The sequence below is a fragment of the Esox lucius genome, chromosome 17 (assembly GCF_011004845.1).
Source record: "Esox lucius isolate fEsoLuc1 chromosome 17, fEsoLuc1.pri, whole genome shotgun sequence".
Lineage (NCBI taxonomy): Eukaryota > Metazoa > Chordata > Actinopteri > Esociformes > Esocidae > Esox > Esox lucius.
In genome coordinates this window covers 115916-130288 of record NC_047585.1, presented here as the reverse complement: position 1 = coordinate 130288, position 14373 = coordinate 115916, and the positions used below count along the sequence as shown (strand labels likewise).

The window sequence follows — 14373 nt, the reverse complement described above, 5'->3', positions numbered from 1 at the left end:
TAGGCTAAATAACAGTTATGTTAGCTGACCTTCAAGATGGTGTGAAATGTTTTGATTTGCAATAAGGTATTTGATCATTTATGTGAAACAATGGTGAATTTGATTGTAGTTCCAAGACAACACAATCAGATGTAATTATATATCAACTGAGATCTGGTTAGGTGACCTGAGAATTGTTCATGATCTACTCTTTGAGAGTGATACTTCAGTGATACTTAAGTAAACTTAAATCTTAACTGATGATGAGTAATTGTGTTCTTCTGTTCTTTTTGTAGTTTTGTTAATTGTTGGTTGTTAAACCAACTATAGAAAAGAGTGGAATTGTTATTTTTCTACACTAACAGAACAGAAGCACCAGGGGCCCGTTCTTCGAACGTTGCTAACTCAGTTAGCTGGATTTGATTGTTGACGATTTGGCACGTTTGGTTCTTCGAAGCTCATCCTATACTTGCTGTCATAGCAACAGGTCCGTAAGCTTAAACCTGCTTGGGAGCAGGCTTATTTCATGTAAACAGGATTAGATTGAGGCTTTATAAGCGGAGGAGATAGGGTCTGTCGCAGCCATGTCTTGTCCGTTTTTACGCGAGCAACCTGTTGCAGAGAGTGCGAGAATAATTCGCAGAGCTTTTCAAATTAATCGGGTATTGCGGGATAGACAGGATCCTTTAGCCCAGCGCGAAAGTGTAATTGTTGAGAGATACCGTTTTTCTCGTTAGGGTGTCATTTACATCATTAATTTGTTGGAACCACACATTAAGTGTTCAACACGGAGGAGTCGGGCTTTAACAACTGCACAGACTGTGTGCATTGCCCTGAGATTCTTTGCGAGTGGCACTTTCCTTTATACTATTGGAGACGCAGAGAACTTGGTGAAAAGTGCTGTCTGTCGTGCCATTCGCAACGTTTACCTGGCACTCAAGCAGTTTTTAGGGGTTTTTGTGGTATTCCCAAGCCACTCAAGACCCCATGTTGTAAAGCAGATTTTTTTTGCTATTGCAGGTACATTTATAATTGTTAATGACATGCAATCATGACCATGCCAAAAAGTATGACTAACAGTATGTGTCATTCAGGCTTCCCTAACGTGATTGGTGCCATAGACTGCACACACATCCCCATCAAGGCCCCACCTGGCCCAAATGAAGGAGATTTTGTGAACCGAAAGGGGGTTCACAGTGTAAATGTGCAGGTATGTTACTATTACAATTTATAATATTCCAGATTAGTAATATATTACATTTAAAAAAAGGAATGAAATCAAAAAGTATGCAGTTGACTGACTAAAATCTCTCGGATGGTGTGTGACTCTATGTTCCATATTACAAATGTGGAAGCAAAATGGCCAGGATCAGTGCATGACTCAAGAGTCACATTTATGCACATTATTTGAACGTGGTAAGGGAACATAAATGTCAAGCTCACAGTATTACACACAGTTATGCTGAGCCTAACAAAACTGCATTTTTCCCTTATCCAGGGGATTTTGATGGGATCCTGCTTGGAGACAGGGGCTATGCCTGCAGGCAGTATTTTATGACGCCCTTCCCTGACCCAAACCCTGGACCACAAACCCGTTACAATGCAGCTCTAGCCAGGACAAGGGCACGCATTCAAATGACCTTTGGGCAACTAAAGGAAAGATTTCAGTGTCTGAAAAGTCTGAGGGTTGCACCTGACAGGGCCTGTGACATAAATGTTGCATGTACACAAGAAGGCTATATACAAATTAGTGTAAAGTCATTTATGCACTTACAGGTTCTTCCTCCAAAGGACAGTCTTCTGAGAGGGTTTCTTCGCTGTCCTGTGCAATGGAAATAAATGGGTATTACAGAGTGTTGCACTTTCTTCCCTTTATGCAAGTTTGAAAAAGTACACAACTTACTGCATATGCTTCAGCCACCACTTGCATGGGAACAGGTAAAAGTGTTGGTGTATTATGTAAAACTGCACAAAAGAGGGGAAGGATTGTCATTACAATTAACTACACTGTAAAAAATTTAATGTGATCAATAACTCATGGCAACATATTTTGTATTAACTAAAAGTTTAGAAGTTTTCACTTTCACAAAGAGTTGAAATGACTGTACCAGCCATTTGGATTATACTTCATTTAATGCAGCAACAAATAATTTTACAGTGTACTAAGAGAATTGAAAGCTCATTTAGCCTACCAGTAATGAAGGTGTTGCTGCTACTGGTCCCTGTCTTTGGGTCTGAGGAAGAGCTGCCCCCAAGGATGCCCTCCACAATGGTTCGGTTTTCATTCAATCCAAGGGCCAGCTCCTCTGCTGGGGTATATTGTGGTGGTGCAGGACCACCACCTGTTTTTTTTTTTTTTCAGCCTTTTTCTTGGTGGCTGTTATAAACAGACAAACACATTATTTAACAGTGGCTTTTAAAAAGAAGGAAAAAAAAGTGGCTTTTTAAAATGGAGACAGTATGAATTAAAGGCTACCATTTTGTAGAATATTCTTGTATTTCACTTTTACTTGTTCCCATGTTCTAGTGGGTCCAGTGGTGGCTCTGACATTACAGAGAGTAAATATTAAATTATTAAAATGCAAAAATACATACTGTAGAAAATGATAGAAACATCTACTATGGACAGCACTTACGCATTTAATTTGTCTGTTACTTTTTGCCAGCCCTCTCTCTCTCCCGGATCATGATTAGCACGATGATATCATCTTGGATGTGTCATTTGATCTCGGATCTAATAAGCAACGTACAAAGAACGGGCCCCAGGAGCTTACTGATGCCTTGATCCAGGTCTGGGAGATCCCCAAAGGACACCATCCACCGTCTCATCAGGAGCATGCCCAGACATTGTTGGGAGTGCATACAGGCAGGTGAGGGCCATACACACTATTGAGTTACATTATGAGTTGTCGTGATGAAATTCAGAAGTTGGAACAGCATGTGATTTCAATTGTTTACATAGATTTTCGGTGTGAGTTTGAATCCAGCCCTCAATCGGTTGGTGATTTTGGTTTCCATTGACCGTTGTCATTTAATTCACAACGAATTACACAAGATTTGTATCTATATTTAGTTCATGTGTGATTTTAGTGTTCCCTTAATTTTTTTGAGCAGTGTATTTAGGGGAGAAGCAGTCAGCTGGTATTCTGTCTATAATGGAGGAGCCATCACAGTCACCAGATCTCAACCCTATTGAGCTGTGGTGGGAGCAGCTTATCCGTATGGTACGTAAGAAGTGCCGATTAAGCCAATTCAACTTGTGGGAGGTGCTTCAGGAAGCATGGGATGAAATCTCTTCGGATTACCTCAACAAATTGACAACTAGAATGCGAAAGGTCTGCAAGGCTGTAATTTTAATTGAAAATGGAGGATACTTTGGTGAAAGCAAAGTTGGAAGGACAATTTTTATATCAATTAAAAATTATTTCTAACCTTGTCAATGACAACATTTTCATGGAAAACTAGGACATTTCTAAGTGACTCCAAACTTTTGAACAGTAGTGTACATGCACATATTAGACTGCTGTACTTCTTCAATGATGAAAATTGCTATAGACATTTTACAAATTATTACAGGTAGCGCCTATAAAAACATGCAACCAGATTTTAATGTTTTGTATTATTTCACAGTAGGCTATGACAAATCTATATGACAACAAATGTATAGTTCTGATACTGTGCCATGTTAACCCATGACTTGATATTCATGGGTTAACATGGCCACTTTCAGATATTGCAGCAATCAAAGAGTGGTCTTTGTTGGCTAAACTGTCATTATGTAACCTATTTCTTTTTTTACAATGTATTGTACTTGAGAAGTACAATACATTGTAATAGAAGTGTACCCTATTACTGTACATTGTGCCTTGATATGCACAAAGATGTAGACATAACCTTAATGTGTAGAATAATTAAATGAATAACATATTGCCTTAGCTGGTACAAGATTGTTCCTGGAAATTACATCATATACTGATCCGCACAGGAGTAAACAATGTAATCAGGCACATTTAGCTACCTCCAATGCATGCTCACCACACAAATATAACCCACCAGCATGGACCTTACTTACAATAATGACTTGTGAAATTTCTATCTACTATTAACCCCCAAAAAAGTAATTACTGTATTATTTACGCAAAATAAAATCAATCACGAGCTTGCAGATTGTTAGGAAACAATTTCAACTGATAAAGTTGAAAAAAAGTTTTGCTTTTACTTTTATTGTCCTTACAAGGTACCAACATAACTTAAAGTATTGGTGTTACACAGTGCACCCTGTTAAAAACTATTGGAGATTTAAACAATTAAGACTGAATTCACAGGCTCTTTAACTCACTAGTCTAGAACAAAAAATAAAACCAAAATCTAGCTCAATGGAGTTGTCCCAGTTGATTTTGGCCTATAGTGTTGTTTTAAAAGCTTCAAGGACATACTCAAATGACAGTCAAACATTCCTCTATGATGTTAAGTGACTAAAAATAACATTTCAGACAGGTGAGATAAAACTGAAATAATTATTAAACATGAACAAACCCATTACAATCTGTCACCAGGATTATATGAATCTAGCTTCCAAGAGCTTATAGTACAACTTATCACTTCGCTAATACAATAAATATTTGGCCATTAAAACAAAAATGTCAAAAATAGCAACCAAATAGTGCACGTGATCTTCTTAGTCTGAAGGGTTCTGAATGACGATGAGGAAATAGTCTTTATCTGTGGGGGAAAATAAAGAGTATTATTCTTAAGAGAAATAGATTACTGGGAAGAGATGACTACAGACAGAACCCATTGCCATACCCATTGGTAACACACCAGTGTGGTGTGCTACCCATTTACCAATGGTTATGGAAACTGCAATAGGCTGTACAGAAGCTGGTGCCAGACAGGAAGAGCAAAAGGTCTAACTCAAGCAAACATATATGTTGTAAAATACAGTCCTTCGATAAATCTCAGGTAGAAGCTTGTAAGATGTATGAAAAAGTTTGATGGAGCTTTGTATGTAAGGAGAGAGCAACGTTTTCTCGCTCAGTTACACTCCTACAGAAATGTACAGAATATCTTAATTAAATCAAGTTAATTACAATAAAATACAGCATTGAGAACACAGGACTAGATACGGTAGTACTACGTAAGCGAAAATCTGATATCAACTTTGGAGGGCACAAACACCAAAAGTAGTGCTGTAACACATAGCCTACGTTGTAAAGAGTTTAGTTCTGTTAAGTTTATCGCTAAACTTATCTTAGGGACTTCGAAGCACTACAGCTGCATCCTGACCTTGAAATAAATTGACAATGACAAAGATTCCATTTTTGACAATGCCACATAAATGGAATAGGTGCTAGGTAGCTTGGTAGCTAATGTATGCTTTAGTTTGCTCCATCAGTTTGCTTGCTAGCTCTGCAATTTCAGCTATTGTGTATGTGAACCCTGCAAACATAAAACAAAATCACTATGGCGCGTTTGACTCGATTAACCTTATGTTAGCAATATGCATTGAGTCCCTTTCAGACGGGAGACATGAACACTGTAACCTTGCCTGCTAAGGAACACTACATTGCATTGCTATCTTCTCTCAGTGACTCTAATTCAAACAGCCGCAAACACTGATGTTACTGTAGCTTGCTAGCAAACATCTGCTAACTGCTAAATAGTGACCTGTAATTCAATGTAGCAAAAATGAAGACTGTTGATTGTTATAAATGTGTTTTATTGTATTAAGTGATAGAATTAAAGAAATGTCTTTCATATCCTTTGAACTACTCACTGGAGGTCAGCCACCAACGACAGATGGTCAGATCCCAACACATGCACTATACCCAGTGTTGCCAGGATAACGCAAGAGAAACAAGCAACCGGGCACGGTCAAAAGAAGCCTAAAACAAGCCACTTGGGGCTGCAGACTTGGTGCTTTTACACACACCTAACACTAGAACCGGCAAGCCTTCAGACGAACATTAACAACCAGAACCGAACGCCGTTTGTCGTCATTTGTCTGCGAATCGGCCATATTAGCATACACATTCTCCTCCGCAGCATCAACATCCAGCCAGAGCATCAGTTCAGCTACTGGGTCGTCATCAAACTATTAGACTATTCTAAAAGATAATGAAAAGAATGAATTACAGAACTTGTTTGTTTTAAATGGTTACTGAAGTTGAAAAAAATACAAGAATGTGTTTGTATTGAAGGTCTCTCCCGGGGGTTTCTAGTGGGACTATTGAGTTGATTTCAACGCCAATGCATAGGTCTAGTGGTAAAGAATATCACTGGTATTTGGTTTTGTGAATAATTATTTAGCCTAATAGACATGTAGAATATTCATCTTCAGTAAAATAAGTTGAGATAATTCAAAGAGAGATGATAGGATGTGTGTGCGACAAAGTTTCTCTTTCTCTCCTAATATAAAAACAGTAACGTGTAGCCTTATACATTTGTTGAACTGGCAATTGGTTTTACATTTTAGATTTTACATTTGATGAATTAGCCTACAGAAGAATTGTGATGGCAATTTCAAAGGACAGTTTACAAAAATCCAACTTTATTACTTGGAAGGAGAGAGTACACAGTCATGAAGTAACCGTGGAGAGTCTCTAAATTAATACAGGACAATCAATCAATATTTACACAGAAAGAGGAGTGTGGTAAGATGTCCTATGTCAACAATACAGAAACTGTCACAATATAACCGTATACAGTTTAAGTTAAGGCTTACTATAACGTAACTACTGTATGTTGTAGGCAGCAAATGTGTTTGTCTATCCTGACCCAAAACGCATGAAAGGTTGCGTACTTCGAAAATTCACCAGAAACAGTCGCAATATAACCGTAAACTATTTGATTTCAGGCTTACTAAAATGTAGATATTGAAGGTTTTAACCAGCAAAGTTTTAGTCTATACGGAATAATTCATAATGCGTACTTCGCTTCGCCTGCCATCTTCAATGCTCTTCCCTCAGTAAGAGCATTGAAGATGGGTCATGGCTGGGTCTTCCAGCATGAAATTGGCCTGAAACACACAACCAGGGCAACTAAGGAGTGGCTCCGTAAGAAGCATCTCAAGGTCCTGGAGTGGCCTAGCCAGTCTCCAGACCTGAACCCAATAGAAAATCTTTGGAGGGAGCTGAAAGTCCATATTGCCCAGCAACAGCCCTGAAACCTGACAGATCTGGAGACGGTCGGTATGGAGGAGTGGGCCAAAATCCCTGCTGCAGTGTGTGCAAACCTGGTCAAGAACTACAGGAAACGTATGATATCTGTAATTACAAACAAAGGTTTCTGTACCTCACAGTTGAAGAGTACCTATGATCAAAATTACAGACATGCTTTGTAAGTGGGAAAAACTGTAAAATCGGAGGTGTATCAAATACTTGTTCTCCCCACTGTTGTTCACCACAAACGCAACATACATCCACAGATTTCAATGGGATTTTATTTTGTGATTTTTCTGCTATCTTCACTTAGCTACTGTTGCACTTAAGGCATTATTCTCATGGGCACCTGTATAAGCCCCTCACAAGCAATGCATTTGACTGGGTTAATGTGTTTTGAGGCATTATCCCAAGCAATGAATTTGACTGGGTTAACATGTTTTGAAACGTTACTCACAAAAACGTTTATCCCACCCCTTTGCAACAAAAGTCCTATAAGTATTCCCTAGCACTAGCGACATTCCAGGGCTGGTTTTAGAGGCACGGAAGGGAAAACAATCACAACTACTAGTAGCCCATAGATTTTCAGTAGGGAGCAGGGCTAGACAATAGATTAAAAAATTTAAGATTTTATTTGAACTTCAGGTCATGGTCAAAACAATACACAAGCCTGAAAAAAACACAACCCACTACAATATTTCCACGCAGCTTTCTGGGAAAAAAACAAGCCAAAAGTCAAATATAATAAGCAGACATTGCAACACCTGCATCATATTGCCACTGCTAAGGGCTCAGGGGTGGGAGGCAGTGGATCAAACCATTGCAAGGCAAAAGGGGGGTGGGGGGCGCAATCTTTTGATAAACAAAAATGCACTATTCAGTGTCTATATACAGAACAAGTTCTTTCATTGCGAATTATTAATATCATTAACATTACACAGATATGTTTAGTGATATATTTAGGGTGCAAAAAATATTTTTATAAAACCAGCTATTATTTTATGGCCTGCAAAAGTGGAATATGTTACGAAACATATCAGGCTTGAATGCCATGTGAGTTTGAAAACTCAAAGCGTTTTCAATGTGATCACAATGAACAAAAGTAAATCAATTTAGAGGTAGGACACCATTTTTGAAAGGCCATGTGGCTGTGAGACAGTAATAGAAGTTACCTGGAGCAATCATAATCTCATTCTTCTTGGAGCGGATTCTGAGGAAGGTGAGATCATTCTGAGGGTCAATATCCCTAACTGTGCTACGTGCCTTCATCACTAACTGATGAATGAGTCCAGCATATTGTACTGTGCTGCTGTTGTCCAGAGTGGTTTTGATCGGGATACCTGGTGGAGAATAACAACAGTGAATGCAAAAGGTCATTGTGCATAGTCTTTGGGAGATCATTGTAGTTAAATAATGAATTTCACCATGATTTAGCAAAAAAATAAAGTAAAAAGTAATAACAATAATAGCATAGTTAACCAGTTAAGAAATTAATAGTTGTAAAATAATTTCTAGTTTTGACTGTGGTTCTGAAACTAGCCATTTAAGCACCTTCAGCATTGACAATGATGATTCCTTGTACGCCTTTCTGACTTTGAATTCTCTTCAGTGTTTCCTCTACTTCAGCCTAAAAGAACAATTATTTTCAATATAATTGAATTATCATTTTGTCACAGTACTTATTGGAAGAAAACATCAATCAAGATTCCTATTATTAGACAGCACAACAAAACCACGAAGGTTAATGACCTAACTAGCTTGCTGAATTCAGCAGGCCAACTTAGCTAGTTCGAAAGTGAACGTTGGGCTAGGTCCATGGTGGCTAAACAGTTAATCGTTTGTAAATTTAAACAGATAAACGACTCATAATATCATGTCGTTACAGTACAAGTTGAAGGGTTAACATCATTAGCGAGCAGCAACCTAAGTTAGCTATGGCAACGCCCAGCTGGTCGCTAACGTTACTATTATATTTTGCAATACAATACTACTAACTAAACAGAGAATCTAAGCAGAGAATGTAATCGACAACAATATGAATTTAAGGACTGCACTTGCCATTTTGACAGCGTAGTTTGAGTCCAAGAAATGTAGCAAGAAAGCTAACTGACTAAACAGAAAACAATCAGATCTGATCACAAGATCAGCGTCTTGTGAGCAACATTAAAGAAACACTTCCGGGTCAAGAAAATCTGGAATTTTTCAAAATAAAAGAGACCAACGTATTACTTTAAAACTGCTAAATGGAGTTTATTCATTGTTTAAGAAAATGTACCTCTCAAAACATTGACAACAATTCAAATATGATCATATTTAAGAGTAATTTCGTTAAAAAGTGGGTATCAAAACACATTCCAAGAGCAGAATTAAGACAATGCCATGACTGAATATGGAATACATATTGCTTCATAGCTCATAAACTATTAAATATTCCACAGAGAAAGCAATGTAGGAAATGTTCAGGAGAATGCGTAGAGTAAGACAAACCTGTCTAATCATGGGAAATGGTGTGCTACTTCAAGCAACACAATATTTCCACACCCTCTTTTTCCACAATGTAACTCAATGGATATGAAATACATATTGACTCATACAGAAAAAACTATTCTATAAGCCACAGTGAAGGTATTGTAGGAAAGGTCAAGGAGACTATATACAGTGATTATATGCAAAATAATTAAGGGGCAATGTGTATTTGCAATTGTTGCTGATGTTTTACCCCGCCCATCCCATTGGCCACAATGTAACTCAATGGAAATGAAATACATATTGACTCATACAGAAAAAACTATTCTATATGCCGCTGTAAATGTATCGTAGAAAATGTTCAAGAGTGGATCGTGTGACTATATGCAAAAAAATCAAGGGCCACTGTGTATTTGCAATTGTTGCTGGCAATTTCGTCCGCCCATCCCATTGACCACATTCCAGATTGCTGAATAGTCTTCAATTTAGATCCATTATTCCTTTTGTTAATGGAGGTGATAATCCCCACTTGGTGATTACTTAAGAATTCAGCCAACGATCTAATGTAGTTGACTTATATTAACTGGTCATTAGCCTGTTGTACCACCTTTAGAGATGTAGATGTAGTATTTTATCTGTAAAAATATAAAATGTATCTTTAATGTGGGAATGTGATACTGAAAAGGACTGTTTGCATACTTTCTTTGTAAGAAATGTTGTTGTTACAGTTTTTTTTTTTCAGAACAGTACCAAAATGCCTTAACTACTGAAAACACCAACATGTAATTATATTGCAACTACCAAAGTACCAAGCAATTCTGCAATATGTAGTGTAATTACCAGTTGAACTAAATTATGCAAAATCTAGCTCACTGCTCAGCATTTTTCTACATTTCTTATTAAATGTAAATTGTTATTCAGCTTCATTTGAGGTTTCACTTCTTTATCAGGTTGGCAATTTCTTTTCAATTTGTTGGTGTTGCTGTGTGATTCATGTTGGTATGCATGTGTTGTTAATTTAATTTGTTTGGGCAATATTCTGACTGATTGAATGACTTGTATTGCCAAAATGTAGAGACTGAAAAGGAATACACACAGCTTCCCCTTACTGGCTAATTTAGATGATTTACAATAAAACTCTTAAAAAGTATTCACAGCAAATATTTGCCACATGGAGTAAAATGCCAGCAACATTTGCAAATACACAGTGCCCCTTGAATGTTCTGCATATAATCAATTTATAGAGTCTCCTGAACATTTCCTACAATACATTCACTGCGGCGTATAGTATAGTTTTTTGTATTGTAGGAAATGTTCAGGAGACTCTATAGCAGGGGTGGGCAATATTTTTCACTTGGTGGCCACACTGAAAATGCCAGAGTGCTTTGTGGGCCAGATTACATTTTTAACCAACATGCCTAAAAATCACACAACATAGCTAACTGTGTTAACTTGCATATTAAATGTATGCATATTCATTTTCCATGCAACACCATTTTCATAATTGAACTTAATTTACTTTAACAATGTTTTTACTATTATTTTCTGTTATTATGGCAGGCAAATACCTAAAAAATCCCTTTTTAGGGTTATTACTCAACAGAAATGTTGCAACACATATTTGCCTTAAAAAAACTTTCAACGCAACAGAGGAAGCTACATTACATAATGTATAGTGTATAACCGTTATATAGGTATAATAGTTATTAGGGCATGAAATCACTCAAATGTTGATATAATTGCGGTCATCTAACTTCATACAGTATATTTTTGTACTAAGTGCTTTTAACGACAGCGATTCAAGCAGCCCAGACCCAAGAAATCAACTTTTAGGGCTACTCACTCAATATGAACTCGTATGGGCATTGATGTGAAGTCAGGAGTAATTTCTGTTGAAGCAGGGTGCGATACTGCTGCAAGATGTTCATCAGTGAGGCTGCGTCTGCGCTTGGACTTGTTGAATTGTAGCATTGGGTGACATTTTTTGTATTTCGCTGCATGCTTGCTCTGGAAGTGCCTCTGCAAATTGTACTCTTTAAAAACTGTGACGTTAGCTTAACATATTAAGCAAGTTGTTTTACCTGCGACATCTCCAAATAAATATTTTCCTGTCAATAGTTTTTTAAATACCCTACTTTTGTAATCAACTTTTCTTAGGCTCATTTCCAGATATAGCTAGCCATCAATTGCGTATAGTACGGATTTTGGTGCTGGTATATAAAGTAATGTAACCTGCGGACCTCGTCAGGTATTTTTTATTATTTTAAAAGTTTTGGATGTATCGTGGGCCAGATAGAATGACTCAACGGGCCAGATCAGGCCCGGGGGCCTTATCTTGCAAAGGTCTGCTCTATAGAGTGATTGTATGCAAAGGGGCACAGTGTGTTTGCAATAGTTGCTGGCATTTTCATCCGCCCATACCATTGGCCACATTCCAAATTGCTGAATTGCCTTAAATTTGGATCCATTATTCCTTTTGTTAATGGAGGTGATTACTTGATGATTACTTAACACCTAATGAAGTTGTCATTGACTTACATTAACTGATCAGGTTATTTTATGTGAAAAAATATAAACATTTTCAATGTGTGAATGGGATACTGAAAAGAAAGGGAATGTTTGCATTCTTTCTTTGTAAGAAATATTGTTGTTGTTCCAGTTTTTAGCTACATCAGAACATTGCCAAAATTACTTAACTACTGAAAACACTAACATGTTATTATATTCCAACTACTAAAGTACCAATCTATTCTGCAAAATTACCAGTTGAACTAAATTATGCAAAATCTTGTTCAGCATTTGTCCAAATTGTAATTTCTTAGAAAATTCTAAATGTTGTTACTTCAGCTTCATGACTGGGTTTCTGTTTGCAGTTCTATACATACAAAACATTCGGATGACTTTTGCACTTTTTATCAGTTTTATACTTAATTTGACTATAAAATTAACTTGTGCTAGTTATCCCAATCGTCCTTTCAATTGCCACGTAGCATCTCGTTCACAAATCTCTAATTTGATAGGCATGTAAAATGGGAGGGTTTGTCCAGATGACCAGGTTATTAGGACAAACCAAAATTTGGAGACAATCCTTGCTTGGATCAGCTTACATTTGTACTGAATCACTGTTAATAAATTTCCTCAGTGACTTTTGAAGAGGCTTTGATTCTTTGTCATCATCATCATTTTCTTCCGCTTATCCGGGGCCAGGTCGCGGGGGCAGCAGTCTAAGCAGAGATGCCCAGACTTCCCTCTCCCTAAACACTTCCTCCTGCTCTTCCGGGGGGACACCGAGGCGTTCCGGAGGCATCCGAAACAGATGCCTGTTATGGAGCTTTTTGACTAAGGTGCATTTGAGAAATGTCTGTCTTTCCATTGGCTGGTATGTAGATCTTTACTTTGATTGTGACACACATGTCTGTATAATATCAGAGGATTATTAGGTATTTGGGCCATGTCCTCCTGCCTAGACAAAGAAGGGTGTCAGTCTTTTGATCCTCAGGAATGTGGTCCTTGGGGGGATCTTTAGGTAAACACAACAGTAAACATTATGGCCGGAAGGATAAGGTGGGGGAGGAAAGCATTTGACTTGTGTGACAGAACAAAGGGAATGTGTTTTATTGACAGGACAGATGGCAGCATCTTACCACACCCCTTTTTCTATGTGATATATACGGTTGAATGAGCTATATGGAGTTAGAAACTCCTCGGATGATTATGTATGTAAGCATTTGTCTCTTATTTGCAAATAATAAATGAACTGTTAGAATGTGCCAAGAGTATTTCGTCTCTGTACTTCCTTCTTAAAGAGTTCTGATCGATAAAATTACCATCAAATGCCCAAGCCACCTCAGCTGACCCCTCTCGATGTGGAGGAGCAGCGGATCTACTTTGAGCTCCTCCCTTATAACACTGTGCAAAAGCCTGCAGCTGTTCCTGAATCAACGGCGGAAAAGCCACCGAAGCTGTCTCAAAACAGTCCCCCTCCTGCCCGGAAGTTTTATCCTTCACTCGTGGCCGACCTTGGTGCGACATCCCCAATTGCTGGGAGGACCAGGAGCGTCACGACATCTGGGAAGCCTGAAGGTCATTTCCCGATGGTAGAAGTTGCGAATCCGGCCGCAGGAGCTGAAGGCAACACGCCCCCAACTATTTTAGTCTACCGCCCATGGTCTCCTGCCGACCTGAGAGACATAGCCGGTTCGCTGCCCAACCCGGAGAAAGAAGGTGGAGAGGAATTCAATCGTGTTTTCCTCCAGATGCTTGACCAATATAAACCAAATATAGTTGAAGTAGAAATGGTAATGATGAAAGCATTACAGTTACGGTGGGGTAGGGTGAAAGGAGACTGGCCCGTGCATAATGGCCAGTATAATTGGGCCGTTGGTTCTCAATACAGGCTGATAATCATGGCGCTGTGTGGACGGATAGGTGTTTTTTTCCCTAGACGGATGAACTGGGAGAAAATTTCTGACTGCAAACAGAAACAGGGAGAAAAAGTTACAGACTATCGTAATAGATTTGAGAAAGAATTCGAAATTCACAGTGGAATGGGCCGCAAGCCAGATGGAGGTAATGATTCTCCCTGGGAACAACAGTGTAAGATGAGACTGTTTGCGGGTCTGCTCCCAACATTACAGAAACATGTAAAGGAGCACTGTGTGGCCTTGGACGAGGGCCACATGGAAATCGTTTGGCCATATATCAAGCATGCTGAAAAAGTCTGCGAGGACCAAGAGGACAAGAGACAAACCGATAAAGGGAAACATGA

General features: G+C 38.4%; 1 protein-coding gene across 1 annotated transcript; it reads right to left on the bottom strand.

Moving 5' to 3' along the window:
- Positions 1-4172: 4172 nt before the first annotated feature.
- Positions 4173-9294, bottom strand: dynlrb1 (dynein, light chain, roadblock-type 1). The gene is given in 4 exon segments (NM_001311032.1): positions 4173-4701; positions 8312-8479; positions 8691-8766; positions 9198-9294. Coding segments are annotated over 4 exon segments (291 nt in total). The 5' UTR covers positions 9201-9294; the 3' UTR covers positions 4173-4657.
- Between the last annotated feature and the right edge of the window lie 5079 nt (positions 9295-14373).